Consider the following 19209-nt stretch of genomic DNA (forward strand, 5'->3'; position numbering starts at 1 on the left):
CCCCCCAAACCAAACAAACAAACAAAAATTAAAAAGAATTTAAAAACAGAATGAGATCGCACTATGTATACTGACATGGAATGATGGCTATAAAATACCATTAAGGTTTCAAAAGCCAATTTCAGAATAATGTGTATAGTAAAATTCAGTTAATGTTTTTGAAAAGTGTGTATGTGTGTGTGTGTACATACCTAGAAAGAAAATGGCTGGAAAGTGGTTTTACCCCAAACTGTTAAAAGTGTCTGCCTCTGGTGAGTGGGAAAGGGAGGTCCTAGCGAAGAAGTCGGAACTGTAACTTTTTATTATATATAATCCTATACAAGGGTGTGCTGATTCTGTTACAAAATAAGTTACAAAAACAATGGAAGATTTTTAAAAGAAGTTGTTTATTCCCATGAAAGAACATAAATTCAGCACATGTTTCAGATGCCCACATTTTCATCTTTTGTTTCCACCTACCTGACATGCAGAATTAGTTTCTTTCTGTACTGGATCTCTGACTTCTGCCTCAGTCCCACTAAATTAGTCCCACTGCAGCATCTCTGTCCTTGTTCTCATGTTTACACAGTTGTTAATGTGTATCATTTTGAGAAGGAAGAACATTTGAAAAAAAGAAAGTTCCGAGTCATTGGTTACTTTTGTCCTGCTGTAATTAAGGATTTAAGAAAATAAGGGTTCTTGCTCTGTTTTCCTTTAATTACAAAGAAGTCACATATGGAATGGGTCGAGACCAAGGTCATTGCATTAGAAAGGATCTTTCACAAAATTGGAACCCAATGATTGATTCTGAAAGCAAAAACAAAGCAAAATTAACCATAAGACTTGGAAGGAAGCTCAGAGATATTGAGATTTCAAATATGGAATACATTTTGATAGTTCAAGGGGGAAAGTTCCTGGCAGAAGAGGAAGGTTAGCAGGAGAGAGAAGGGAAATCTGAGTAGTTTGTTTAGCTATCTGTCAAATGTAGAGGGACATAAAGGCAGTATTACATCAGTGAGGTTGTTAGACAGGAATAATGTACAACAGAAGCTAAAGAGATGGAAAAAAAAACATTTTAACTGGCAAGAATGAAGTGTCAATTGTTGTTGGTTTTGCGTAGGTAGAGGTGACTTTGAAACTGTAGGTTGCTGGTTACTTTCATTCCATAAAACTGGCATTTTTGTTCAAAGAGTTCCTTATAAAATGAGAGAGAAGTTTGATTTGGCTGTTTCTTTGTACAGATGTCGTATATTTCTCTAACTAAACTCGTGAATATTTGACTATGTCATTTGCTTCCTTTTGCTTATTTAGACTTTGCAGTTATTTTTCCCTGTCACTCTCACTGTCAGCAGTAACCCTTTTATGTCCCAGGGCCTTGTCAAAATGACCAGTGAGTTGAGAGTAAAATAGAGATTTTAGAAGGCAGGGCATTGGTAAATTCCACTCTCCAACATAAAATTAAAGCAAACTCATCACCTTGATTCATTCTTCTCTCATAATTCATCCTAAACAAAGTCACTGAAATCCCCTTTCTCAGGTTCCGTGTTGAAGGTCCTCATCCTTCTCAGACGAAAGCCATTGTTATAGCCTTGGATTTCAGAGTCCTCTCCAGCTAGCCCCAGAGATCACTCTTTCCTCCCCTTTATTTTCTTGGGCCATCCTGCTCTTCCAGAGAAACCTGCCTGTTTATTTTGCCAAGAACCATTTTATTCCTCCAAAACTCTTAATTGTATTCAACTTGCTCTTGAAAATAGTTCCCGGCTACCACAAATCATATATCACTCCCCAGCAACCAGAATCCAATGAAAGGACTTGTATTTTTTGACACTTGACATTAAAAGTTTTATTGATCATATTAATCTTCCTCACAAAAGTTTTAAGTTATCTACACATTTTAGAATCTTGAAGTAAGAAGAGAAGAAAACTGATGAAGTTGAAGGGGCTGTGGGGGAAACAGCAACTTGGCAAAGGTCATGCACCTTTTATCTCCACATTCCTTTGCCTACATACCAAGGTGGCGCTCTCTACATATTTCTTGCTCTCTTTCCCTGTCTCCTTGTCCCTTTTAATTTCTCTCTGACAGCTTCTTCCGCCTCTTCTCCCTCCTCACCCTTTTCCTTGCCACACCTAAACACACTCAGATCTTCTCTTCCCTTTCAAATCTATCCCCACCCTTGCCTCTAGTTGCCTCCTCATTTCCATTTCTGTAGGTCACTAGGCATGGATTAGGGCACATAGGACAGGAAACCCTAAATACCTACTGTATGATGATTTGCAGCTCCTGAATAGCTGTGAGCCAGTTGTTACTTCAGTTTTGTATCATTAGAGCCTTCTTTAAAATCTCTTGAAAAGGGAAAGGGTGGGAGGGATAAATGAGGAATTTGAGATTAACAGATACACATTACTATATATAAAATACATAAACAACAAGGACCTACTGTGTAGCATGGGGAACTATCTTCAGTTTCTTGTAATAATATCTAATGAAAAAGAATCTGAAAAAAAATGTATGCATAGGTATAACCAAATCGCTTTGCTGTGTACACCTGAAACTAACATTGTAAATCAACTACAGTTCAATTAAAAAATTAAAAATTAAAACATTGTTTAAAATCTCATTTAAAAAGCTTTTCTTTATAAAGTGCTAGGTGAATACATTGTTGTAAGTATTTCATATAGGTGGTGGATAGGTCTACAGATTCAAATTCAGTTACTGAACTGGGAGTACTGGGGATGGGGGTGTAATTTGGAATCATGGAGGTGCCTAAATTAATCACAAAGCAAAGGCCCTCTCCTTGTTCCAGCATGTGAACCATGTGTTCAAAATTCAGCGTGCGATGTTTGCTCTCCAAGTAAATAGTAAATTGAACTTTGTTTTTGATAAACTGGATGTGAAGTATGGAAGACTTCTTTAAATGTTCGGTAACCACTGACATTCCTTTTAAAAACGTGATCGAAAGTAAGAAAGTCGTAGTATTCCATCACTAATTTTGAGTTTTGGATTGTAGGTCTTGTCTGCTGCAGCGGCTGCTGGTGTATCTGTAGCCTTTGGGGCACCTATCGGTGGAGTATTATTCAGCCTGGAAGAGGTAACAGCTTTTAACTATCTGTCGAGCTTGTGTGTGGTCTTGTGTCAGGCTATCTGTGTACACTGCAGTCCTGACGTGTGCTATGTGACTCCAGTGCTTTACCATATGGGACCAGAGACCTTTGGGCAGTTTGCATCCTCAACCCTAATTCCCGCAGCACCCATTTTCCACCTAAACCAGTTTCTGTGGATTTAGAGTTTTCTTTCTCGCTTTCTCTCTTACAGGTCAGCTACTACTTTCCCCTCAAAACGCTGTGGCGTTCATTTTTTGCTGCTTTAGTGGCAGCGTTTACTCTCCGCTCCATCAATCCGTTTGGGAACAGCCGCCTGGTTCTCTTTTATGTAGAGTTTCACACCCCATGGCATCTCTTTGAGCTCGTGCCGTTCATTCTGCTGGGCATATTTGGTGGTCTGTGGGGAGCTTTGTTTATCCGCACAAACATTGCCTGGTGCCGGAAGCGGAAGACCACGCAGCTGGGCAAGTATCCTGTAGTAGAGGTACTTGTCGTGACAGCCATCACTGCCGTCCTGGCTTTCCCCAACGAATACACCCGAATGAGCACAAGTGAGCTCATTTCTGAGCTCTTCAATGACTGTGGCCTTCTGGACTCCTCCAAGCTCTGTGATTATGAGAACCGTTTCAACACAAGCAAGGCAGGCGAGCTGCCCGACCGACCAGCTGGTGTGGGAGTCTACAATGCAATGTGGCAGCTGGCTTTGACACTCATACTGAAAATTGTCATCACTATCTTCACCTTTGGCATGAAGGTGAGGAGTTTTCTTTTGATACTTGGTGGATATATGTCTGGCTGTTTGGAAGGCAAAGCCAAGATATAATACAATTCTCGTAGCTCGTGTGGCGCTTCCAACATCACCTAACATTATCCCTCACTCCCCTCAAAGCCCTTTTTACCCCCATGTGTTCTCATAACTTCTTAGATGATTGTACATCTATCTAAAATTGCCCAAGCCTAGTTTTAGGCCAAATACCAACCTCAGTGATGAGATTTTTAAGTAGCAATGTTTTTCCCTTTTCCTTGGAAAACATATTTGTCACTCAAAAAGGATGGTGAGGTATTTATTTCAGTGCATTTTCAATCAAAACAATATCTGACCCTGTGCTATACACTAGAAACCTGTTGTTTATTTTATATAGAGTAGTTAGTTTGTTCAAACAGGGAACTATATTCAATATCTTGTAGTAACCTATAATGAAAAAGAATATGAAAAGGAATACTTGTATGTATACGTATGACTGAAACTATATGCTGCATACCAGTAGTTGACACAGCATTGTAAACTGACTATACTTCAAAACAACAAACAAACAAATAAAACAAAACACAGTGTCTGACCAGCACCTTTTTTTTTTTTGGTTCTTATAAGGTAGCTTTAGAGTTTACCAATAAAGTGAAGTATTAGGTTGAACCCAGTGAAGTTGTCAAACATTTTGACCACTAAAATAGGAATTTCATATGGTTCAATCCAATATATAGCAAAATGTATATTTTTTACAGTTGTTATCAATGTCTACTTATCAAGAAATTCACAAGTGATCCTAAAGTAATAATAGGATCATCAAAAGCAGACATTGGGCCAGCATATTTTATTTTCAGTACCCATTGTCATTTCCATGTTTCAGCAGAAACCAAAAAGGAAAATCTGTTCAGGTATTTTCCTCCTCCTTCCTTGGTTTTTATTGGTTTGTTTCTTTTCTTTAGCACTCAACTACCAAGGTAGTTCCCTACATTCTCTATGTAGGGAGATTTGAAATGGAGATTCAAACCAGAAAATAAGAGCTTGCAACTCAGTTTAGGCAGTACTGTAATCTCTGAATTGATATCCATCCTCCTCCACACCCTGGACAGTTTTGCAGGGCTTCTTGAGTTACTTGTCACCTCCTGGCTTCATTCTTTCATGTAAAGTGAATTTGCCAGAGGGGAGGGTATAGCTCAGTGTTAGAGTGCATACTTAGCATGTATGAGGTCCTGGGTTCAATCCCCAGTACCTCCATTAAAACAAACAAACAAACAAACCTAATTGCCCACTCCCCACAAAAAGATCATTAAAGTAAATTTGAAGACCATTAGACCCACCCTGATTCAAGTGTGTTCCAGAATCAGATACAAGCTATTTGAAAATAATCTCCCGTTTGGATTATCCTGGAGTCAAAAAAAAAAAAAGAGGGGAGAGACAGATGAGGATTGGTTCCTTTGGACGATAGTCATGCAGCCATAGTCACTACTTCATTTAAAAAATTTTGATCATTTATAGGGGAGGATATAGCTCAGTGGTAGAGTGCATGCCTAGCATGCATGAGATCCTGGGTTCAGTCCCCAGTACCTCCATTAATTAATAAATAAACAAGCAAAGAAACCTAATTAACCCCCAACAAAAAAACAAAGTTAAAAATTGTTTATCATTGAATATTTCTTTACACTGTTAAACTGACACCTCATGTGCCATCCTTTTTGCGTGAGCAATGGGTCAAGATTCAGTAGAAGAGAGTGCTTATCAGCATTGTGTTGAAACCCCAGCTCCAGGATTTACTCAGTTTTGGCACTGGGTGAGTTCCTTAACCTCTCTGAATCTCAGGTCCTTTGCAAGTTGGGAATAATAGCACCTACCTCCTGGGGTGGTTGTGAAGAACTGATGAAATCCCATCTATAGAGCCTCCAGCATAGAACATTGTAGATAGTCAGTAAAGGGTAATTATTGTTGATAAGAATTCAGACTTGGGGAAAATGTCTGCCTGTATGAGAAACTCCATCTATTTTCCTTTTTCTTTGGGAAAGGCTTAATTTCTGCCTCCAGTTCTGTGTTGGTCTGGAGAGTTCAGGCTCTTGCCTGATGGACCCCGAATCAGGGTAAGCTTCTTCACAGTCGTCCTTGCCTGCACGTCCCAGAGAACCTCTAGTCCCTGTAGTGTTACACAAATCTTTGCAGCCACTTGCTAGCATAGTGCATAGTTAAACATTCATTGGCCTGTTTGCTTCGCAGAGGGTCGGCCCTCCAGCCCTTACCGTATGCCAGGCGATCGATCACATCCCTCATCCCTTCTCACTGACTGTCTTCTGCTTTCTCTTTGCAGATCCCTTCTGGCCTCTTTATCCCTAGCATGGCTGTTGGTGCTATCACAGGTCGACTTTTGGGAGTAGGGATGGAACAGCTGGCTTATTACCACCATGACTGGGCCATCTTCAATAGCTGGTGCAGTCAAGGAGCGGATTGTATCACCCCTGGCCTTTATGCGATGGTTGGAGCCGCAGCCTGCTTAGGTGAGTACTGTTTGCATTGATTTCAAAGAGATTGCTGCCCAGTGGGGGACATAGTAAAGACGAGTGATATTAAACACAACTGGCTGTAGATTTTTAGAAATAACTATCTCTTTCTTGTTCGGTTTGTCATTTTCAAGTGCTTTAAGAAAGCATCTTTACTGTCTAGCTATCTACCTTCCTCCCGTTTGAGAGCAATTCTTTTCTCAAATTATGTCATGTTGAGGAAGTAATCTGCGATTTGAACCAAGATATCTGCACAAGAATGTTCATCATGGTATTATTTATAATAGCAAATAACTGGACTCAACCTGAAAGCACCGAAAAGCACAATGAAGGACTGTTTAGTAAATTATGGTACATCCATATCATGCTGTATACTGTGCAGTGGCCACTGAATGTGATGCTAACATGTTTACTGTCTTTAAAAACAATGTTAAAGAAATTTGTCCTAACATACAAAGTGTTCCCAGTAGAAAGTTGAGAGAAAAAGCATGGTGGGGAATTAAATATCTAACAGAAGCTCATCTAGGTAAAAACACACATTTTTGCAGAGTAAGAAACTTGAAAAAGGCATTGGAAATTTTTACTCTGCATACTTATAGGCAGTGAGCTGATGGATAATAATTTTCTTTTATATACTTGAAAAGATAAATATTTTCTGAATTTACCACAGTGGGCCTGTGCATCCCAGAGAACCTCTTATCTCTAGTGTCACATAAATCATAGATATCTTATGCAATTATTTATAATTGGTGGGGGGAGGGAGGAGCAATAGACAAATAAAAAAAGAAGAAAGGAAGACTCAGCTTATACTTTTGAGGAGGTGATTTCTAGAAATCTGACTCAAGTCCATTGTGAACTGGGCTTGAATGCAGTTGGCTGGAGTCTGTGCAGCTACAGGTGAGGCCTCCTTCTAGCAGTGTTTGTGATAAGTAAGCTTTTTCTGGGTGGGACCTGTGACAGGCCCATAAATCTAATGAATCCTGTACTTTTCCTGCCTTCAGGAAGTAGCCTGGATCTGTTTTTCTGTGTTTTTTTTTTTTTTTTTTTTTTTTGGCAGGCGGGGTGACTCGTATGACCGTTTCTCTTGTCGTCATAATGTTTGAACTAACTGGTGGCTTGGAATACATTGTGCCTCTGATGGCTGCGGCCATGACAAGCAAGTGGGTGGCAGATGCCCTTGGACGGGAGGGCATCTATGATGCCCATATCCATCTCAATGGATACCCCTTTCTGGAAGCCAAAGAAGAGTTTGCTCATAAGACCCTGGCCATGGATGTGATGAAACCCCGGAGAAATGATCCTCTGTTGACTGTCCTTACTCAGGACAGTATGACCGTGGAAGACGTAGAGACCATCATCAGTGAAACCACTTACAGTGGCTTCCCCGTGGTGGTGTCCCGGGAGTCCCAAAGACTTGTGGGTTTTGTCCTCCGAAGAGATCTCATTATTTCAATTGGTAAGGATTTCAGAAAGGGGAAAAGGGAATCTACTCTGGAAATAAATAAATATGTAAGACATGGAGAAACAGAGGGGAGAGGGGACCTAGTGAGGGGCCAGAAAGATTGAAGTAGTCCTTCCTTCTTCAACCTTTTTTTCCCCTCTCCTTTTCAAATAGAAAATGCTCGAAAAAAACAGGATGGAGTTGTGAGCACTTCTATCATTTATTTCACTGAGCATTCTCCTCCAATGCCACCATACACCCCACCTACCCTCAAGCTTCGGAACATTCTGGATCTCAGCCCCTTCACTGTGACTGACCTGACGCCCATGGAGATCGTGGTGGATATCTTCCGCAAGCTGGGACTGCGGCAGTGCCTGGTGACACACAATGGGTGAGAGCTCTTTGGTGAAGGTAGATTGGATTGGGGGAGAAAGGAGAACGTGGAGAGAGAAAGAAAGAAGAACCCAATTCACATGAACATTAGTTGCACTTTCAGACTCTTTTGAGATGAAGATGGATGTGTTACTTTTCATTGTCATAATTAAGCAAAAGGGAGTTTGGGGAAGATGGTATGTTTGAGAGATACGAACTGCTGGTGGCACATTATAAATAACAGTTCCTCCCCTGCAAAGGAAACAACTGAGTTCCTATGCCCAGGTGGCACTGAAGTTATAATGGTATTAGGTAGTATATGTTTAGTATTTGCTCCTTACAATACCTTGGTCATTATTATTTGAGGATGAAAAACCAAGTTCCAGTGCGGTTTGAAGATTTACACAAGGACCCTCAGTTAATGTCTGTTAGAGGTAGGCTTTAAACACAAGTCTTCTAGTAGGGAGGGTATAGCTCAGTGGCAGAGCTCTTACTTAGCATGCACAAGGTCTTGGGTTCAACCCCCAGTACCTCTATTCAAATAATTAAAAATAAATAAAATAAAGAAATAATCCCAATTACCCACCCCCCCCAAAAAGAAAAAAACACACAAGCCTTCTGACTTCCAAGGCTAAGGCTCACTCTCTCTGGGGTATTTCTTATCCAGTAAAGGAAGCCCTGCTATTTTTATTGGAAAAGAAAGTCGGTTGAGGAGAAGGATGGGGTTTTTGTGTGAATAGGGTCTTGTAATCCAGCAATTATAAAAGAATTTCACCCTCTAAAATTTTGGAAGAGTGTAACAGATATCTTGCAGTATTTAACTCAATAAGGGGACTTTCCCTGACGAAATCATTCAACATTTTCTGAATCTGTCCTTCTTGTAAGAAGGTACTCCACTAGATTCCAGGGAGAGACAAAAATGAATGAGACCCTTCGCTGCCCTCAAGGAGTATGCTGTGTTATAGGGGAACTGAGAACACGCAAGTGCTTATGTTCTTGTAAGCAAACAGAGAAATGCTTTGAGCACACTCAGGGACCCACATGTCATGCCATCTGCCTGGTGCATGTGACCTAGTCTTATCGCCTCATTTTGTAAGTGCAGCTACTGTTCAAAGACAAAGTTGAAAAGGACTGAGGAGGACAAGTGTCACCTTTAAGAATGTTAGTTTAACTGTAGACTTATTTTCATTTTGTTGTCTTGTTTTGTTTTCTAGGCGATTGCTCGGAATCATTACCAAAAAAGATGTGCTAAAGCATATAGCCCAGATGGCGAACCAAGATCCTGATTCCATTCTCTTCAACTAGAATCACAGGGTTGTACTGGATACAGAACTGGAAGGACACTGCAGATCGTGGATATATTTTATTAACTGGGTACCCACAACACATGTCCCACATTTGGATGGTGAAGTTATATTCGTGTGTTGTCTCTTTCCTACAAGTTAACCAGTTGCACTACATAATCTCTGGAAATCTTAATCTTCTCTCTAGGAGAAAATTCAGTTAGGCCTCTGTGATGTTGCATTAGGAAGATTTCATGAAAGAGTAAACAAGATTGCTATGGTTTAATTCTTTTCCTTTTGTTTTTTAAAGATTTTTTTAAATTTAAAGCATAATTGTTAGTTAATATGCAATCACTGAAAACTATGCAAGAAAAATGCCAACCGTCCTGACCTATAGCCTGCAGGAAACTCATGAAAAAAGTCACTTTTTTGGACTCTAACTGTCATTGGTGGAAGATGAAGTGTAAACTTAAGGGGCTTTGCTTTTCCAACCATAGAAAGGAAAGCCACAAGGAAAATAATAATGGTATTTTCCAGACTGTGAATTCAGTTCAAATGTTATCTTGTTCCTGTTACAATATTTAGCAGTCTTAGTTTATGTGTTTGTATGTGTATGTTAATTTTAATATCTGATTATAAGACAATGCTGCTTTGGTTAATCTCCTCTAAATGAATTTAGAGAGGTTGACTTTTATAGCTTGCTTGTTCCTGGTACTCTTTTGAAGTGCACAAAGGTTAAGTTACAGAATTTTATCCTTGTCTACAAAAGGGGTAATTTTCCAGATGGCCTTTGTTAGCTGATAGACAAGGGCTTTGCCATGAATTTGTGAGTAGCAAGGAATGATTTCTCCAGCTTCCTTGAAATGAATAATCAGTAAAGTGCTAAGCAAAGTCAATGACTAGGAATTTTCACTTCTTTGTGAGGTCCCAACTAATCCTCTTACCCAGATGCCACCTCCGTGAGTGATGGTGCTTTCGGCTTCTGGAATATGGAAGAATAGTAAAGGGAACCAAATCTAGACTGCATACTGGGGAACCGGGGAAGATCCCAAGCTGTATCTGCATTTTCATGCATTCCTTCATAACAGCCACCAGTACTAAAATAACCAGGCACTCATGCCTCCTCCCAGTGTTAAGTACGTATCTTAACAGGCCAGTGTTGTCCCTGTGATCATGAATTTAGACTTGGGGTACTTTCAAATATATTCAAGGCGTTGGAACGGGATAGGCAGCTGTGGACTCCCTGGAGGCTCCTTAGAATTCTCAATAAAAGGCAAAACCATCCTAAGACCCAGGGGGAGGTGGGTAGACCAGGCCTGGTGACACCAAAGGTGCTTGTATCCAATTGAAAAGGTGCCTGTCTCAATTCCATACCATCTTAACTGCAGGAGAAAAACATCACACTCTCGGGACACCCGGTGGAATTACAGAGCCACCACCATCATTCCGACTACTGTTTCATTTTCTACCGTTTGACCCACGTGCAATTGTCCCCTCTCTGTTCTTCCCCCTTTCCCATGCCTCAGTCCTGAGTCCTCTCTCGGGGATTGAGCACGAGGTCTGGTTAATGATTCCTGTTCCAAAAACTAACCCCCAGGGCTAGTTAAAGTGTAAACCAAATCTCAATAATTGTATGGCATATGGACCAGAGGTAACGCACAGCCATTTGCTTTGCCCTGTAGCCCAGTAACTGCTGCCACGCCTCCCTTTCCAGGCTGGTGGCCACAGCAGTGAGACTTAAATGCTAAGGGGTAAGACTTGAGCCGTTCCCATTTTATAAGTCTGTTCCCAGTGTTTCCCACCACCCTTCCAGCCAAGGATCAGCGGTCACTCGGCGTATCCTCTCCCACCCTCTGCCTCCCCTCTCCACACACCTCAGCATACCTCATTTTAAAAGTAGCTGATCTCTGATTCTAGGCTTTTTTTTTTTAACCCCTGGTTCTTATCTTTCCAAAATCTGAAATTCTTTCATTGCCCAGAACTGGGGAACCAGTTCTTATTTTGATTTTTATCTTTCAAATATCAAGGCAGTCACCAGAGCGTCTCCTTCTAACTATATTACTCAAGCATTTTAATGAAAAAGAGAAAAAAAAAACATCTCCCTAGGTTAAGACTCAGTAACTTCACGTCTTTTGTCTTTTCTGTGCCACTGATTCCCTCACACAAGATGAGACTGTTTGCGTGACCAGCCCGTATAGTGTGTAAAATCAAAAGTTCTTATGTGTATCCTTCTGGTTCACTACCTATCTTTTCTTATCAGCCGTCCAACTGAAGCCTACAAAACAGGAAATGTTAGTATTTCTGGTATTTGATGACAGTGAAAGTTTTGGTCGCATCTCAGAGTGCATCAGTCAACCGGAGGGTGTCTAAGTCTGCCTTTGTCTTTCTTCTCGGCTCTGTTTTTGATTTGCGACAGATGAGCCAGTGTTAAGGTGCTGCTTCAGAGAATAAATTCAAGAAATCAGATAACACTGTGCCAAGGGATGCTTTCTAGATGCTAAGCACCGATTGATCCTCCAGAGAATTATGTCCCTTTGATACCTCACTCTTGGTAAATCTCATTCATTAACCTCAGCTTCTCAGGAATCCTTGTTAACTCATAAACTAGAAGTAGCTTTAGTGTATGGTATCCGTTATTGTTCAGTCCTACGGTTTGGCTCAAAGGTTTGCTAATTGTGGCCAGAGGTCTCCGCTAGGCCACTAGCTCAGCATCTTAACATGCAGTTTCTTGTCTGAAAGCAAAAGAAAATGTGCTTTCTGCCGTTGCCAGTTCAACAGTTGGACATACTTAACCGACAAAGCCCGATACAGGGAGGTCTGTCAGGGGCCTCCAGTGGCCACATACCTCAATGGCAAAAGACTAATCTGTGATTTAAAAATTAGTATGAGTTAGAGACTAGTCGACTTTGGTATTAAGAAAAGAAAATTGCCTGACATAAAGGAAGGGTTTACAAAAGAAGGCCACTAAGTGCTTCAAGAAAGTTCAGGTTTTTCCAGGAAAAATATATCTGGTAAATATCCAGTCATGAAAAGGGATGAGAGTCTATAGATTTGTAAAAGTCTCAGTGCTATTACATTTTGTATCTTCATATCTGTGATGTGAAGAATTAAAGAAGCCAGAATCGTTAAGGTGTGATTAGTTATACCATTGGCAGAAGCAGGGGGTTGAATGTGCAAAATAATAGCCGCTTTCAAGATCACTTCTATTGGGATGTTTGTTCAGACACTCTCCTCTCTTCTGGCTCCAGAGTCCTTGTGGCTCAGCCCAGCTGTGGAGTAGATGTGGTATCATCCACAGAGCAGATAGCCTCTGGTGGACAGTCTGACACTGACTTTGGTACTTTGGATTTGCCAGCTGGCAGGGCAAACGATGAATTTGCTAATGGAACTGCAAAGCAGTTGAGTCGTTTTGGCACCAGAGGCTGAATCTGAACCCTTTACAGGAAGAGCAGAGCACAGTATAAATTTCTCTAGCCAGTCTTCAGTTGTGTTTGAACATAAGAATGATAAAGTAATGGGGGCTTTGTGTGGTCTAAGGCTGTGAAGTAATTCTTAATTATGAATTTATGAACCCATTCAGGTGTGGGGGGAGCAAATATTTTTCAAAACAGCATCCAATAGAAAGTAATCATGGAAAGTAATCACTACTGTATGCTTTAAGTATTTGAAACTCCTGTCCTGGTTGGGTCTTGATCTTGGTTGGTTTTGTTAGGTGATGAGTAGGAAGGTACTTGTTGCTTCACAGTGTCTTTTGTTTTGTTTTTTAAAATAAATCTCAAGGAGTGCAGGTTTTGAAGTTGAGTTTTTACTAAATGAAAGTGAAGACAATACTAAGATTTTGAAATGGCCAGTGTGTCTTATATTGCCAAAATAACTTACTGATGACCGACCACACTGTATTGTGAGGAATCGGTTTACTTTTACTGAATCAGAGCTAAATGTAGGCCACTCATCAGTTCAGAGAAACCAGGAGAGCATCTTTCATGGTGGTGCATAGAGTATTGAGCTCTTGAAGACTCTGAGAAAAATGTGAAATTTAGAAAGCAGATAGGAGGTGGAGTATTGAATTCTTAAAAAAAAAGATGTCTAAATATGTGGTCTGAAAAGTGTCCTACAGCCTTGATTTTTTTTTAACCACCTCTGGAATTTGCTGGATTCCCTTTGGGGAGAGAATTGAAAGTTAATGGCAGTGGAAAAACCCTAGTAAGAAAATATATGAGTTGTTGCAAGATGGTAGGAGGAAGGCCACCAAACCAAACATCCTGACATTTATGAACTGCTTGATCATGTGCCTCAAGGGGAGAAAAGATTAGTAGTCTCCCAAAGACCAGGCTTTCTAAGCAACCAAGAGTCTCAGAGCAGCATTTGGCTGGACGCAGTCCACTGTCATGGAGAGGGCTGACCCAAGACAAGACACCTGCTCTTGGAGGAAGGCAGCGAATACTGCCATTGCCTAAGTGGTAAGCTTTAGGTAGATTATCTTGAATTTTGATAGCAAAATATTTAAAAAATCTATACTGTTAGCCTCCCTAGTATATACTTATCGTATATTAGAAAGAGAAAAGTGAGGGTTTCTCATACCGGCGCTCAGGGAGCTGTGGGAATATGAAGCAAAATTGGTGTAGCAGACCTGTGGCAACCACTCAACTTTGCCTCCATTCTGGTTGTTGGCACCAAGGAGAGAAATTCTTGGAATAGTAGGTGTTCACAACTTCAAGTTATTCCCCAAAGGTTTGCTGGCACAGCCTCATTTCTAAACATCTGGCTCTGGGCAAAGTTTTGAGGGGATGCAGGGAACAAGATTGGTTTTTCCACTGTGTGGTCTGATTTCGCCGGATCAGCCAAGAAAGAAAGAAAGAGTGTGATGGGCGGAGTGTGCGTTTCTTGGATGGGATCTATTGGGTCACCTAGCCCAATCCCGCAGTCATCAATTCCTACCTCTATGTTCCCACCAAAGGGTCTTCAGCCTCTGTGAGCACACTCCTTGAATGAATGCCTTGCCTGAAGTTTGTTCTTTTAAGGAGAAAATGCGATGGTATAAAAATATGAGGGTTTTAAAAAATGACCTCTGCCTCTCCTCTCTTCTCTCTGTCTCTCCTCCTCTTCAAGCTCAAAATTCAACATTTTCTCAGTTGTTACAAGTGTACTGTTTTGAATGTGGACCTTGGGGAGGGAGAGCATCATCCTAAGAGTAGAGAGTAGAAGATATTTCTGAGTTGATGGGGCCAATGGGGCTTTGCTCCACTGTCACACCAAAACCAATGGTATTTGTTGAGTGCGTCCAGGGCTTCTGCATCTCAGTACAGACCTGTGAAGTATTCATTGCTAACCCTTATGTTTATCTGCTAGTCCAAATCTGTTGAAAGTCAGAGGCAGTCTTGGATTTGGGGAGTTGAAATGCCATCTGGCAAGATGGGGGTGAGGGAGTGGCCTGAGATGGTTTCATCAGGGTGGGAATGCTTAGCCTCATTACCTTCTTGAGCGGACCTCAAATATGTGGTCCTTCAAGAGTGCGCGCCTTTCCCTCCTCCATGTCACTTTATCCTTTCTTCTCTCCCCTCTCTTCCTCTCTGTCCTGCCTTTTTAGTACTCAGATTTTAATAAATATTTACTTTTTTTATTATATATTTGGTCCCTTGGGACTATGTACTGATAAAGAATTAATTTCATTCTAGGTTTTAAAAAAAACGATGTGTTTCGTATTTTATTCCTTTAAACTGTCTTTTGACGCTATGCTGCTAACCAGGTACAGGCCAGAAAGGAGTTGGCCCTCACAGACAGCACCCTGGTCATGTCACCTATGGATGACATTGATGTAATGATGGTGACCCTTCTTCATTTGACCAAGGCCGGCCTCCCCCTCTGACCTCTGTCCACTGATTTCTGGCTGTGGGGAAAATACCACCTGTGGGGTGAGTCAGTGAGGCCGGGAGGATCAGAGGGGCCGGGTTCCAGCCCGTGGGCCACTATATGAATATCTCTGTAATAAGCTGATGTGTCAGGCCAGCTCTAACTGCAGTAGCCAAAGAAAACCTGTCTGACTCAACGTTTTCATTCCCAAGAGTTCGTAAAAGTTCAACTGAAGCTAATGTAGAGAGATGAGCAGTAGCTGGGCGTCCAGAAACTAGCATCAACCAAAGCTAATATAGTCCAAGTTTCCACGGGAAGCTTGGTGCTGAGTTGTTCAGAGCAATTATCTGAGTGTTGCCAACCTTTTAGTCATGCTTTCTTAGCTTTTATTCTAACTTTCAGAGATGTTGGTCCCTGTTCGTAGGCACAGCCTGTCCCAGAGCTGGGGCTACCACTGCACACTTCATTCTGCTCCCAGGTCAAGCATAGCAAAGTAATCTAAAAAGGAAGACGTGGGCTGGGGAGTTAGGAGACCTGGTTTCTATTCCCTGTGCTTCTACTAACTAGCCTCGAGATCTTAACCGCTCTGTGCCTCAGTGTTCCCATCTGCAAAATGGGGATAGTGTTACTTGCCCTACCTACCTCACAGGGTTGTTGTGAGGAGAACCTGAGACAATGAAAGGAAAGTACTTTGACAAGTGCTATGCAAATGGTAAGAAACGGAAACAATCACGTTCAAGGCAATGGAATGGACATTGGCAGAAGGGTTGATGGGACCATCCAGCCCTTTTCTTGGTGTGGCTTAAACCCAGGTTGCCATTGCTTTATACATTTTTCACTTAGCACAGATTTGTAATTATGCATGTAATAAAGCACAGCCTTATCCGACTTGGTGTCTGGTGTGTTTTTGATGACCCTAAATTTTGTAGCTGTTGATTCCTGATCATAAAAGCGGGCTGTTGGGGGTTGGGGGAGGGGGTGTAAAAGGCAATTACAGATTCCTCCTGGGAGGCTCACTTCTTAAAATGATTTCTTAAATGCCGAATTATTTCTACATTTACAGATTTAGTAATACTTTTTACCATAAGGAGACAAATGAGGAGCACCTTGTGTTTTACTGAGAGATTCCAGATACCTAATTCTTTTTTTTGGGGGGGTGGGTAGTTAGGTTTATTTATTTCATTTTATTATTTTTTAACAAAAGTACTGGGGATAGAACCCAGGCCCTTGTGCATGCTAAGCATATGCTCTACCCCTGAGCGATACCCTCCCCCCTCAGATACCTCATTCTTTATGGCTATTTAAGTGGCCCTGTCTCACACATTGATGATACTCTCCTGATGAAATGAGATTTCACTGGGAGCTGTATATTTTTTTTGTGTCTCTTTTTGAGCTTTTACTGATGTAAGATTATGGGGTTTGAAGGCCTCTTGCCAACAGTCAGTTCTTACAAGGAGTTGGATGGGTGATTGAAAAGTTCCACCAATGAATAGTAGGGTTGGGGTTGCCCTCCTCATGGTGTGTTAGGATTAAAATGTCTTCTGTGGGAAACCCTTTGAAGTGACTGAGGAGTGGGGCTTTTCAGGGAGGTGGTTGAGTATGCAAACATTTCCTTTTCACACCTCTCTGGAGCCCAGAAAAAAAAAAAGGAAAACTCTACTTTGAAGTATGGTTGTCCTGCTTTCTCTGTTTTTCATGAATCTGATTCCTCCTCCTCCTCTCTGTTATCCAGACGACTAAGAAGGCAGTTTACCAGGTGTACCATGTGTCCAAGTTTTCATTTAAGAATTTCTCCAGTTGACATTCAATTCCATCTGCACTTGTGTTGATTTGATACCTTGTTGCTTCTAAGAAATTAAATGCCTTTGGCCTTACTTGGTATCATTTCAGGAGAGACACCTCTAGGTAAAACTAACTCCCTCATAAGCCTGAAATTCCACCAGGAGATTTCCGTTTTTGATGTTAGTTATTTCACTAGACCCCTTCCATGCTCTTGCCATCCCTGCCTCTAATCTAAATACCTTTCAAGAAAAAAAACAGTACATCCAGCTGTTACCAGCTATCAACAATGTGCTGTGCATTCGAGTGTCATGTCTCCCTGCTGTAGGGCTGAGATAAAAGTGGCTTTGGTGGAGTACGAGGTAGATTAATCCGTCATCTAGTATAGGAGCTGCCCAGAGGAAAACCTGGAAATGACCACCAGATGTCAGTGCAATCATTAAAATACTGACGTAGCTCTGGTTTGGTCAGAAAAGAACTGTCTGAGGGTCGGCAGGGCAAGAAGCATTCATTCATACATACAGCTGGATGCTGGGAATACAAAATTCAATCCCAAGGTATTTCTTCATTTATCAGATATTCTCTTTTTAATGCATATAATAAACTATGCTTTTCTTATTAAAAATAAAAATCGCATGGCAGTCCCTGCCTTTAAGGAGTTTATCGTCCTGGTGTCTGAAAGTTATAGTTTCTTTTTGGAAGTGATGTCCCAGATAAAACAAAGAGGAAAGAAGGACTCCAGGTGCTCCTTCATTAGGATGGCCATATAGTTAATTGTGTGACTAAGACGCTTTTGACAGCGGGATGGTGGTGGTAATAATTACCCAGAGACAAAAGGCACAAACTGGGATGATCCTCTGTGTCTTAGTTTGGGCTGCTATCACAAATTACCATAGACTGAGTGGCTTAGAAACACAAGAAATTTATTTCATACAGTTCTGGAGACTGGAAGTCTGAGATCAGGGTGCCAGCGTGGACGGGTTCTGGTGAGGGTCCTCTCCCAGGATGCAGACTGCAGAGTTGTGTCCTCTCATGGCGAAAAGAGAGAGTGCTCTCTGGGATGTCTTTTATAAGGGCACTAATCCCATTCCTGTTCAGGCTCCGCCTTTCTGACTCCATCACCTCCCCGAGTATATTGGGAGTTAGGGTTTCAATGTATGAATTTGGGAGGTGACACAAAACATCCAGTCTGTAACACCAGCAAACCAAGAAATGTGGTCACTCTCTTCCTCAGGGGTCTCCACCTCCTGTCCTTTGAACTCTAGTTCCAGGACCCCCAAGCTCCTGCCCTAGCATCTCAGGTTCCGCCCTTCCCTTGGGCTCCCAAGGCCCCGCTCCTGGCCTCTCCTCTCTCCTTTATAATAGGCACACTTCATCTTAACTGCTACTGGGACATGGGGTAAGAGAGGTGTTCAAGCAACCACAAGTAAAAAAAAAAATCTAAAAAAATCTTAGTCTTAAAATAATAATAGAACTCTGTGCAAAGAGCAGCAGTCAGGGTAAGAGAAAGACACATTTAGCCTTTGGGTTCCCTTAGTCCTCCTCAAGTCATTGGGTTGAGGAAGTTCCATGTCGTTACAATGCCCACAGTGAGTATCTCTAAATAGACATTTTAGGATCTCGATTCACAGGACTGCAGATAGAATAGAAGGCAGATAGAATGGGAAAAGCATAAAATTTGGAGCCAGGGGACCTGGACTTGAGGCTTCCTGTAAAGGAATTGCTACCTTTCTCCATCAAACAAAATTCAGGGGGGGGTATAGCTCAGTGATAGAGCATGTGCTTAGCATGCACAAGATCCTGGGTTCAATCCCCAGTACCTCCATTAAAAATAGATAAATAAAACCCCAATTACCCCCCCAAAATAAAATAAAACACATTTTTAAAAAATGTGAAATTATTTTAAAAATGCTCAAAAAAGAATAATTGAAAAAAAACTCAGGATCTCGAAGATTGGCTTTGGAGGAAAACTCTCCTCTTGAAAAGTGGCTTCTGGACCTCACAGTATGGCTGTGTGTTCCACAAGATTCTCCTTACTCGGGAGTCCATCTTTCTGGTTACCTCACAGGCCTTGGGATGTAGTGTAGACCATTCTTTTTTAATATTCTAGTCTGAGTGTGCCTCTATAGCATAGCT

At 41.4% G+C, this 19209-nt stretch overlaps 1 protein-coding gene across 1 annotated transcript in view; it reads left to right on the forward strand.

Annotated features, from left to right (window-relative positions):
* CLCN5 (chloride voltage-gated channel 5) overlaps positions 1-16182 on the forward strand; it is a 160944-nt gene extending 144762 nt beyond the window's left edge. Inside the window, exons 9-14 of the mRNA XM_006217837.4 lie at positions 2988-3068; positions 3293-3835; positions 6159-6345; positions 7406-7804; positions 7964-8180; positions 9376-16182. Coding sequence (XP_006217899.2) covers positions 2988-3068; positions 3293-3835; positions 6159-6345; positions 7406-7804; positions 7964-8180; positions 9376-9466 — 1518 coding nt within the window. The 3' untranslated portion in view covers positions 9467-16182. The remainder of the gene's footprint in view (positions 1-2987; positions 3069-3292; positions 3836-6158; positions 6346-7405; positions 7805-7963; positions 8181-9375) is intronic.
* Positions 16183-19209: the final 3027 nt, after the last annotated feature.

The sequence above is a fragment of the Vicugna pacos genome, chromosome X (genome assembly GCF_048564905.1).
Source record: "Vicugna pacos chromosome X, VicPac4, whole genome shotgun sequence".
NCBI lineage: Eukaryota > Metazoa > Chordata > Mammalia > Artiodactyla > Camelidae > Vicugna > Vicugna pacos.